This window comes from Puntigrus tetrazona, chromosome 12 (genome assembly GCF_018831695.1).
Source record: "Puntigrus tetrazona isolate hp1 chromosome 12, ASM1883169v1, whole genome shotgun sequence".
In the NCBI taxonomy this organism is placed as follows: Eukaryota; Metazoa; Chordata; class Actinopteri; order Cypriniformes; family Cyprinidae; genus Puntigrus; species Puntigrus tetrazona.
Genome location: NC_056710.1, coordinates 2,809,243 through 2,820,961, shown reverse-complemented (window position 1 = coordinate 2,820,961; position 11,719 = coordinate 2,809,243). Strand labels below are relative to the sequence as shown.

Sequence of the window (11,719 nt, the reverse complement as noted above, 5' to 3'; positions counted from 1 at the left end):
CGCTTAAAACTGTGCTTGTCTCCCCCTGCAGGGCATATTATAGTACTGACTTTCTTATATAACAAGCTGATCAGATTGATTCCCATTTTTGTGCAAGATACACTGACAGAAATGGATATAGGATTTACTTGAAATTGAAATTTATAATCATAAAGGAACATCGAATTAAACATGAAATATTAAAGCAGAAAGATTGAAAGTTTTTTATGTAACACTTTTACAGTGTATCAGGAACAATGGATTTATATATAAATATATTACATATATTTTAAATGTTTATTACATTAAAATGTGTTAATGCAACCAACTTTCAACATATAATAGCAAATAAAAACACACACAAATAAATGAGTTCAAAGAGTTCAGTTAAGTTTTATTAAAAGCCAAGCAAACATTAAAATACTGAAACAGATAACCTTTTTCCAACCCCTTTTTTGCTCCATTTTGTACAAATCACAGTTGTTCAAAAATATTACAAACGATTCAATAAAACTTTTTTTTTCTTTTTTCTTTTTTGCAACAGCAGCAAAACATTCTGATTTTGTATTTTAAAAGCCCTTAGTAGTGTGTGTATGTTGTGTGTGTGTGTGTGTGTGTGTGTGTGCTTTTTCTGGTTCAGAACAAGAACAATAATTACACGTATCAGAAACAATAATCGAAATAAGATGTTAAAAAGAAAACCATGAAGTGCAAAAGAGCTTAAAATAGTCACAGATTTGAACGAGGAAGAGAGGTCAAGCGTGGGGTCAACAGTCAGCGACACGCGCTTCACCTCAAGAAGACAAAAAAAAAAAGGACACCTCACCACAAGTGGAAAGAGGAACAGCATCTGCCAATGGGCACACAAGTGCTAGCACTATAATTAGCAGATGTTGTTCAGTAATACGGCCCTTTTTCTTTAACGGAGATGAAAGTGGATTTCAAAGCACAGAAAGGAAGTTGGTTGGAGAGCCCCTCTGTTTTAACACAGAAACTAACAAGGGCTTGAAGTGGTCTCTGCCTATGACCTGAGGTCAGATTATTAATTGTACAAGCAGAAAGATGTGGTTAACCTTTCCGGTTTAAGTGTTTTCATACCAAAAAAAACAATCACAGTTACTAAAATAACTGCTCTCTGGTATTAGTATTTTATTTATTTTTACAAAAACACCTAAACCAAAGTTATATTCCAAATGAATATTGTGTAGCATATGCTCTGTCCCACACCAATTTACATTACTCTTAGCCTTGTAAAATATGAAATAAAGTAAAACCCTGACCTTCATTTGACTGTAGAGGGTGCTAGAGTACCTCTGACTCTGTTAATGTGCATGTTTACGTTTACTCTCATCCAAATACTTATAATCACTGTTCACAACAAGCACACGTTTCCTCTCAGCTCAGCACTATCAAAAAAGGAAGAAAAAAAATGTTGAAAACATCTAAAATGTTAGGGGGAAAGCTTCAAAATATTTCACATCACTCAAAGAGCAGAGGGTATTGCTACATGCTGGCCACAGGCATGCAGAAGGAGCAATACAGTGGTCTGATGGCTGTCAGTTAAAGTTTGTGTGTGTGTGTGTGTGTGTGTGTGTGTGTGTGCACTACAATTACCTTGATCAAAGGCAGTGACCTCTCTTCAGAAAGATTTTTTTTTTTTTCAATTAAAGGCACGGTAACACAACAATAGACCACAATTCTCAAGTGCTCTCGCGATTCTTTTAACCTAGTGGGTTTCTAATGTACTGTTATCAAATAAATAGAACTACAACCACAACGTGAACATGATTAACATTTAGTATAACATTAAGTATCTGTTTTATAGTAAGTAAGGGATTTGGATGGATTTTTTCAAAGTTGTAATGAGGGCTGTTTTGAATAGTTTTTTCACGTGATGAAAGTGCATGATAATTCCTTAGTAATGAAAGCTACTGTTGTTTATAATTACATACAAGTTAGCGCTTAGACCATTCCCATGCACATCTTACCTGTAAACGTGCACCGATAAATACTTTACAATTTGTTAAATTGAAAGAAAATCATTTGTATCAAATTTGAAGCTAAAGTGCATATTTTGCAAGCAGTTATACTGTTTTTCCTGTTGTTAGTAACTGTCTGAATCAATCTCTCAATTTAAAGCAAATGTTCACCCAAATAGTCATTTCCTCACCATCACGACCTTTTTTTCTACAGAACATAAAAATATGTTTTGAAGGATGCTTTTGTCCATACAATAATGTTCAGTTGGATGTTTTTGTGTTGTGTAGAAGAAATAAATTCATACATAACATGTTACAAAAAACATGAGGGTGAGCAAATGACAGAATTTGCATTTGGGATAAACAATCCAATCTGTAATACTGTTTATTTGAAATCTACTAAACCATCTAATCTCAACAGAAAAACACATCACATGTCCTTGAAGTTAATGAAGGCATATTCGATTAAAGCACAAGGTACCGACATAAAAGTCTTACAGTAAGTATGAAGGATTTTTTTTTTTTTAACGTAAGCACAAAATACGTAGGGCCGTAAGGAGCACCTTTTTAATGGAAGAAACCATTCCATGCTACAAAATGTTTTAAAAAGCCATAGTTTAGAAACAGTCAATGCCATGCACATCAAAGGCAGACCAACTCTGAAATAAAAGTGCAAAAGCAAATAGTCAAAAAAACTAAAAGTGCTAACAAGCCCAACACTTTCCATCCCAACAAGCATGCTGCTGTTTGAAGTATTCTCGAATTGTTCTTCTTAAACACTCAGGGGCAGACATTTATCGCAGAGCCAGTCTGCAAATACACAGTAAGGTCGTACATTCGTTATTTTACTAATTATTAAGCCTTTAGGCATAGTGTGGCGTCTATAAACATTCATTTATCAGTCTGCCCCTATAAATAAAGCATCTTAATGGGATGAACCTACAAAAGTGCACCTACTGGTGAAAATGGAAGCATACAGCCATACAGTGTCTGCTCTCCATTTTCCTCTTTTTTTGTGCGCGTGCGATTTATTTATTTTTTTGTGTGCATATCGGCCTGTCTGAGCACATGGGCTCTGCGTGTCTATTTTTGTAGCTGTTGATGATTTCAGCTCGTCTGGTGCGAAAAGCAGGGTGCAGCCTCGAGGAAGCGAAATCAGAAAGCCAGAAATAGAAAAAGGGTGGCATGGAAAACTTAAACTGTCTCCCGATTTCTCACCAACCTCCAAAGTAGCTATTAAAAACACTTTTGTTAAAAAGGCACGAAACAGGCAAAACAAACATGCTTCACCGAGAAATACTTGAATGTAGAAGGGAAGGTGTAACAATGGTCATAGGCACTCATGTTTTCAGATGGAAGGCAGTCGAGACAGACTCTAGCAAACGGATGCTAGCAAGACTTCACAACGCATGCACGTCTGGAAAGAGGAAGAGGAAACGAAAACCGAGTACAGCTGTTAGCAGATCACTGTCAGTTTAACCACAAAGTTTAAATTTGAAAGCTTTTCAATCAAAAAAGAAAGATACACTTTTGATCACAGCTTGTGTTGGGATATTCTGTTAAGATTGTCAAAGTAGGTAAACTTGTGTAAAGAGGCGGTCACACGACATTTCCCTTCCATTTTTTTTCATTCACACGCATGCAAATGCTGGATATTGGAAACACAAACTTTCTTCACATTTGTGTCAAGATTAGACGTTTGACCAATAGAAGATCTTTAGCTTAACAGCTTAGTGGAAACAAACACAAATTTTAAATTTGCAGGTTCGCAGCACTGCAGTGTTTTTTTTTTTTGTCGCTCAAAGTCCGGTGTAACCGCCCCTTAAAGGTACAATGGGTGAATGGTTGAACGCTGTGACGTTTAGCAGGTTAATCCTGAGCACCGATTTTATCTGCGTATGTAAAGTGCGAGGTGAAGCGTCACGTTGCAACGTATCAAACACTACAGGAAGCGGATCGATAAGTTTCTGCAGAGGTAGAGGAGCAGAGGAGTAACAGAGGGGAGCGGCGAAGGAATACCAAACATTGCAACCTACTTTTTTGGTTTCGCCAATAGCTAAGATTGAAGTAGTGCTACAAAAACGAGTGCATTTCACAAGGATGTGAAGGATGGAAAACAAATGAGTAGCTAATACTTTCGAAAGCAGGGTAAACTCAGAAGGCATGGGCCCCAGTGGTGGAGGTTAAAGGCAAGCAAGTCGAGGCGCTTGCTAGTGGTCATATCACAAAGCTCAATCTACAGAACGTCATATAACAGCTGTGATTGTTAATACTCTCCTGGCAGTGGTAAAAATAGCCCTAATTTTGTAGTTTACTTGCTGTCAAGTTTTTGTTTCTGCAGATTTTGGTAAGGCGTTTGTGTTCGAACGAGTTGTCTGTATGTATGTCTGTCTTTGGTGCTGGCCTAGAGTTTTTTAGTGAGTGACAGACCTGAACTACACACCCCTTCTGTTTTACCACGTGAGCAAAATTTTGTAACAGGACAAGCAATCCAAAGAACAGTTCTTCAGTAGGCAACACAATTGGTATTCAAAGCCAATACGGGGCAACGGAAGATCCAAAATGGAGAATTGTTTGTAGTGAGAATGTAGGCAAGGGAAATAACCCCTTTATTTTAACTTTTTTAAAAAGATATCCCTGCCGCCATTTTAGTTGCTAGTTGTATTCAAAGCTATCTATGTTTCAGCTTGTAGGCATTGAACATGACGGTTTCCCAGAAATAGGTCTCACAGAGGGAAGCTCAACACAGCAGCACCATGCAGCATCTGTGTGTCTGGGCGCCAGCGCTCAGACGAGGTGCTGGTGTGAGAGTGTGTGTGTGTGTGTGTCTTGTGTAATAATAACAGTCTTAAGAGGCGAAAACAGGTCATTGCAATGATGGCCTTTCCCTACGTGATGCTGCGGTGAGACCTGTCACATTCGCACAGTAGAACGTGTAACATCGAGAGGGAGAAAGATTTGAGACTTTCTCCGAGCCGTCTCCCATTTAATAACACATACGTTTTGAGCTCTGCTGAGGCCCAACTTGGGGGAGGGAAGGCCAAAACTCAGAGGCAAAGAAGACCCGGACTGGCTTCCAGCAGTCGGGATGGATGCACAGGAACAGGGCTCCCCAGGCTTGGCTACATGCCTCTGGACTGAGATAAGGGAGAGGGGTACGGCGGTTTGAATGGATGGATGGATGGATGGAGGCAGACCCTCAGGAAATGTGGGGTGCTGAGGAGGATGGATGTCTCCAGAAGCACCAGCCCCGTTTGGTGTGTTGCTTGCGTAAGATCTCCTCCTCGCGCTCTCTCTCTTTTTGAGAACGGAGGTAGCGGTCTTCCTCCTTCAGGAACCAGACAGGGGGCCAGCGATGCTTCTCAAAATGTTTCTGGTTTTCTGGATGAACAAGGCAAAATGAAAAAAATAGTTTTATTTAAAAAAATAATTTTTTTGCTCAGTATATGTTTTTTTCAATTAAAGATAAAAATCGTAAAAAACCCTTACACCAAGAAATTTACTTGAGAAGTAAGATACACTATATTGCCAAAAGTACTGGGTCACCTCCTTCCAATGAACAGGTTTAACTACTTTAGCAATATCCATGAGTACAAATCTTAATGTTAAAGCATATAATGACATTTTAGGGAATTGTGTTCTTCTAATTTTATAGTAGCCGTTTGGACAGGACCCTTTTCTATTCTAACATTAAAATAAAGTAAAAATAATTGTCTTGTTTTATGAAAAAAGTCAAAATTAAATGACTTTTTTAGTATCACCTCCGATTAATTGTAGTGCATATAGGGCATCCTTGCTGAATGCATTTCATTTATACATAATATAAATATAATAAATAAATGAACAAAAGAGCTTCTTGCTTCTTACCAGGAGACATAGTCTTCATGTCTTTAGGGAATTTTCGACAAACGCTATTGTAGTTGGTGCAGATGTGATGCAGACACCAGGCAGAGAGCTGTTTGGCATTGTGGAACTACAGCAGACAGAAAAGCAGAGTTGGCACAGCTTGATTTCTCTCAATGAAGCTCATTTGAAAAGCAAAGTCTGTTCATCCTTTGAACTAGAATAAAGTAGGCTATGAATGAATGGTAATTTCTGTAATGTGCGCCATTGGTTTTACTGCCACTTCGTTACTCAGTGCATTCTATTAAAGGCTATGTTTGCTTCATCTTTATTAATGTTACCTGAGCCATCTCCAGATAGGCCAGCACGTGGCCATCAATGTCCACTCCTTTAACGGACAACTGCAACAGCTCCTCAACGGCATGTTGCTCTGTAAACCATGGCGAAACACCACACAAAAAGTGTTAATATGTCAAGCCATGAGGCTTAATGGTTAACAATTTGCTAATTACTCCATAACAACAAAATCTTCAACAGTGAAACCTTGCTCACCTTTACCAGTGTATTTTATAGATAATATTAAACTGTAGATAACATTTATTTTTATTTACTTATTTTGTCACCATGTCTAGTAGCTCTGATGAATTTAAGTGCCGTTATCTGTAATATTAACCAACATTTGGTTCACAAATTATTTCTTTGCAAATTCATGCTGAAATTATAAACATAGAGTCGTTATTAAACCTACCTGTTAGAGCTACAAGGCGGGGAAGACAGAGGCGGTTGGCTAGTATTATAAGGTCCATTGGCTCCAGTTCAGGACATGGTGTTAACACACCACAGTACAGAAACTCCAGAACGGCTCTCATGCAGGCACAACTGGTGTTGGGGATAGAGACCTAAAAAGAGAAACGGAGAAAGAAAAAGACGTGGCGGTTAGCAAAATAACTACCTAAATATTTCCAGTTCACAGCTACTAACAAAAGTCCACGTTGAGAAAAGTTTGTATGAACAGATTTCATAACCCGTGCTGAGGAATGTTTATTCATAGCTCATCTCCAGGACATGGAAACTCGAGAGGCAGATTGATCCAGGGATGAAACAATCTGCTCAGCACCTCTCCCCTATTGAGACCTGCATGGTCCTGGCTGCTGACCATTAGAGGAGGCCTACGTGTTGACATGGCGGGACCCAAAGTGGCCAAGGAAGTGGTTAGAAAGGGATGCACGTATCCAGGAAGGCTCGTGGAGGAAGGGGTCTGAGAGAGCGATAGGAGGGCGAGGGCAGTGGCCACCACAAGGGGTCTTTCATCCTTTAGGAGATTAAAGCACTGTGTGAGACCGTTGACAGTCTCAGCTTAAAGCTGTGGAAAAATAACTCTGTGGGCTTGTCGCTACGGGAAACCTGGCCTCTGCATAAACAAGAGCCAACAAGCCAGCCTACAGGAGAGGCTGTCATCATATAACAGTGAACACAGAATGTGCTTTAGAGAACAAATACACAACATTCAGCAAGACTCCGTTCTCATATACTGATATGTCAAATTTTGCCACCACAGGAACATATTCAAAACAAATTTATTTATGGTGTTTATAACCTCTTAAATTACAGAAAGAATACTGTATTCTTCTGCTTTTAATGAATGGACGCACAAGGCAGGCACACATTATTAAGATTTTTTTAAAGAAAAGACACATTAAATTGATCAAAAGTGACAGTAAAGAGAGTTTCATTATGACAAATAATATTCTATTTTGTTCTTTCTTAACTTTGATATTAATCATAACCCTGATGAATCAAAACTTTCAAGCATTGATTATGAGAAATATTTCTTACACTTTTTTTATTCAGCTTTGCCATCACAGAAATAAATAACATTTAAAAGTATATTAAAAATATTTTTATTTTTAAAGTTATTTTAGACTAAAATAATATTTCCCAATTTTGCGAGCGTTATAATATACAATCTTACTGTCCCCAAAGAAATACAGTGCAATCTATTTTTGCCATTTGTGTGCCAGTGTACTGTCATGGAGAATTCAGGAGCATACATGACACCCTGGAGGGGTCCCTGGAGGCCACATGACATAATCCATGACATCCATGACATCCAACACCATTCATAACCAAAATCACATAAACCCAAGCTTAAAGATAGAAGAGCTGTTGTTTTGACTCTGCTTTGGCTGAAGGGTGGAGAACAAAAGCGTGCTTATTCTTTCAGCTCCAAGGAACGGTCAAGGAATTAGGGGAGAGCTTTCAGCAGGGACACAAAGAGGAAAGTGCAGAGTCTGTGAATTAATCCATGGCAACCTTCTCCTTATACTAAGCAGGTATTCCTCTGTGAATTAGGACAGGATGCAGTGGATCTAACTGCCTCTAGTATTTCATTTCTTGAGGACTGAACACTTATAGAGTAGAAATCACTAACAATCACAAGGCAATCATCTTCTCGATAATGCTTCAAATAATATGGATTTTATGAATGACTAGACAGTCATTACTTTACTTACTTTAAACTTCACCGACCTTCTGCTGATTGCTTAGTGAGTTGTGCGGTAAACTGATCTTAAATGCATCAAACCACATAAACTATCCCAACCGAATCAAGTACTGCTACTGCAACACAAGCAGGAGGTTGTGGGAACGACGACTGCAAGCTGACACAGATTCTATAGGTCAGAGGTTGTACGTTGGGGGGTGGCAAGATGACGCTCAGCGGTACTTCTAAAGCCTAGCGGTTCACCTGTCTGTCTCAGCCAATTAACAGAATGTCAGTGTGAATATGACCGTTCATTATGGCTAAAGGGCAGACTTAAAAGACGCAGAGGGGACACAGTAGGCAACTTCCGATTAAAACCTAAAGATAACAATAGTGCTGTGAGTGAATGGAAATTTTGTTTGTCTCAATCCTCAAAAGCAAAAGCAAACATACCGATCTACTAAATGCCAATGATATGATATGTATAAGAATAGAACTGTTTAATATGCATTTGGTAACACTTTATTTAAAGTTACTTATTAACATGCATATTACAAGAATAATATTAGTCATTTATTAGTGCTAACTAAGCACATATCATTGCCTCATTCTACATGACCTTCTATATCTTTAATCCTACCCAATGCCTAAAAGGAACAACAACCTTACTAACTAATTAATAAGCAGCAAATTAAGAATTTAAAAATATTTTTTGTAGTTTGTAGGTGACAAGTGTTACCTATTCTAAAGTGTTACTATGCATTTAATAGATAGGTGCTCGTTTTAAAAATGTGCTCATTGAGAAATTCTTTCTTTTTCATACTGATCTGCACTGGTAGATGGCAATGCAGCATCTAAAATTATATCCTTTTTCATACTAAACTTGTTATCTAAATTCATCAAATTGTTGGTGTTTTATTTTTAATGGTGTGATATTAATATGCTGTGTTAATCTGTTGTTTTTTGGAAGGGAAAGAATTGAGAAAAACAATGCAACCTTCTTAAGAGGAAAATGAGGTCACGACCCATGAGAATGTGTGTGTGAGGAAGTGGTCAGCTATCCAAAGCAACCAAACTCTCATCAACAAGTTACTGCAGTGTACACCACCACCACAGTCTCCGCCTTCATCGTCTCCGTTTTCACTTCATCTTTGTCTCAAAGGGAAAATGTGACAGCTTCTCACATTTGAGCTTCCGCTCAGTCTTGCGGTAATCACACTTAGAAGTATGATGTTGCTAAAAGGAATTCTGACACCTGAGCGTCTCTCATATGTTCAGACACTTCCTGCCTTAAAAAGCAGCATGTTCAAAACAACAGAGATAGACTAGCAAGAAGTGTACTCCTATCGAGCTTCATGCGACGTAAACTACACAAAGAGACCTATAAATAAGATTCAGATACAGAAGCGGTGTAGACGTTGTATGGATTTTTAAAGTCGTCTTCAGTAATAAGTATGTGCTGCCTAACCTCAAAAACCTTGAGAGATATTTCTGAACAGGACTGGAATAGTAAGGCTTACATGTGGTAGATCAATCAAGGACAACTCTTGACTCTGTGCGTCACAAACTGAAGGGACAATAATGTACAGACTGAAAAATCCACTTACGGGTGAACGATCAGCTTTACTGAATGACACTTTATAAATATTTGCCACTCTGAGGTCTCGCAAGGGCTTTATATCTGGTTATACAACACCTTCTGTGTCGGCTGCTGCACAGACATTGACAAGGGCTCGCTCTATTCACAACCTCATTCTAAAAATAGTACAGTGTTCACTACAACCAGTTGCTACAATGCCTACTGTGCCAGACTGGAGGAGACGAGGACCAAGTCATTTTGCATCAGTACTGTAATGTATGGAACAGGCTCCGTTTTATAATATTTACAAAGCCCACTGAACATTTCTAAAGTGATTGCTGCTCAGGTGTCAAGAAAGAGGCACCAGAGGGACAATTTCAACTGACTTGGAGGAATACAAAAAAAGAAACTTGGTTGCTATGAGTCGACAACCAAACAAACCATCTCTCCCTCCCTGTTAACTCATTGCTCCCGATGAGATTTCTACTGAAAACACAGCAAAACATCTTGCATTAAATATGTTCTGTGCACAAGAGACCTGAAAGAAGCAACACCACCTCAAAGACAGTTACTGTACTAATACCAAAATAGACATTTAAGGGATACTCCACCCAAAAAAACTATCTCTCATCTTCTAACCCTGATCTATATGACTTTCTTTCTTTAACTGAACACAGATTTTTAAATAATAACTTAACTTAAATCCATATAACACTTGTGAATAAGAAGTTAACAAATATGACAGTAATCCAAAAGACCAAACTGATGATTCAATGTCATCTCAAGCCAACTGTTATATGTACATTTGCTTGACCTAAACATCAGCACACTGTGAAGCATAGTGTAAGCACACTGTTAAAGTAGTGAAGGTTTTCTGCGCTTTCACACTGAATAGTATTTATTAGAATTGTTCTTACACATAACTCTAGTAAGCTTCACAAAACATTGATTTATCATATGGGGTATTATGGATTTCCATCGTGTTTATTTTGTGAGAACCGTGAACCTTTGAAGGTCCCATCAACTTGCATAATATTTTTTTTTTAAATCTCTGACATGTGCATAAAGGACGGCATGAGTAAAGAGGATCCTTTTAAATTCATTCCTTCGTATTATGCTCCTTACAATTCAATGCTTGACCAAAGAGCATGTCAAGCTTGTCAAAGCAGAACCAAGTTTACCACCTTGTGTTGATCTCTATGTGACATACTCTCAGCCGATGCTGTCAGAATAGAAAAGCAGCCAGCATCCTATTTCCCGCATCAGTTTGTTCTTGTGCTGTAAATCTAGCTCCCTGTAATGCTTGTAATGTTATATAGGGTGATCCTGTTCACCGGCAGGCCTGGACACCTATAACTCTCGGCCTCTGGTGTTGGTCAGCTTGGTCCCGAGTTCCTGCCCTTTGGGAGCTTGTCTTTCTAGAACTTGATCTGACAGTCGGTAGCCCGAGGAAATCAGAGAGCGTGCACGGGATAGACCTGTATAGAGTTATGTGGCGGTGAGATGGGCCTCCGAAAGGAATACAGTGAAACCTTACCTTTGACACCTGACTTAATAGTTCTGGATGAAAAATTGATGAGCTAAATTTATGCCAAGAAGAAACTGTGACATGTCAGAATAATTCCATAGAAAATGAGCGTAGCTTAATTAAAACCTGCATCGAATTATTATCATGTGGTTTTAGTTAAATACCACTTTGAGACCAAAAAAACAAAAACCTTCACACAAAAATACTTCCTGTACATGTTAACATGACAATGCTGAGGAAATGACTAGAAGAAGTGGCCAGTCTAACAAGCTTCCTGTCAATATGAACTCAGCAATGCAGTGTAACAAACACACACAAATATATATATA

General features: G+C 38.5%; 1 protein-coding gene across 1 annotated transcript in view; it reads right to left on the bottom strand.

The window, feature by feature from the left end:
- Positions 1-348: 348 nt before the first annotated feature.
- LOC122355426 (rho-related BTB domain-containing protein 2-like) overlaps positions 349-11,719 on the bottom strand; it is a 19,002-nt gene continuing 7,631 nt past the window's right edge. The window contains exons 7-10 of the mRNA XM_043253689.1: positions 6,550-6,700; positions 6,143-6,231; positions 5,826-5,931; positions 349-5,339 (exon numbers count right to left, since the gene is read on the bottom strand). Of these exons, the coding sequence (XP_043109624.1) occupies positions 5,158-5,339; positions 5,826-5,931; positions 6,143-6,231; positions 6,550-6,700 (528 nt within the window). The 3' untranslated portion in view covers positions 349-5,157. The remainder of the gene's footprint in view (positions 5,340-5,825; positions 5,932-6,142; positions 6,232-6,549; positions 6,701-11,719) is intronic.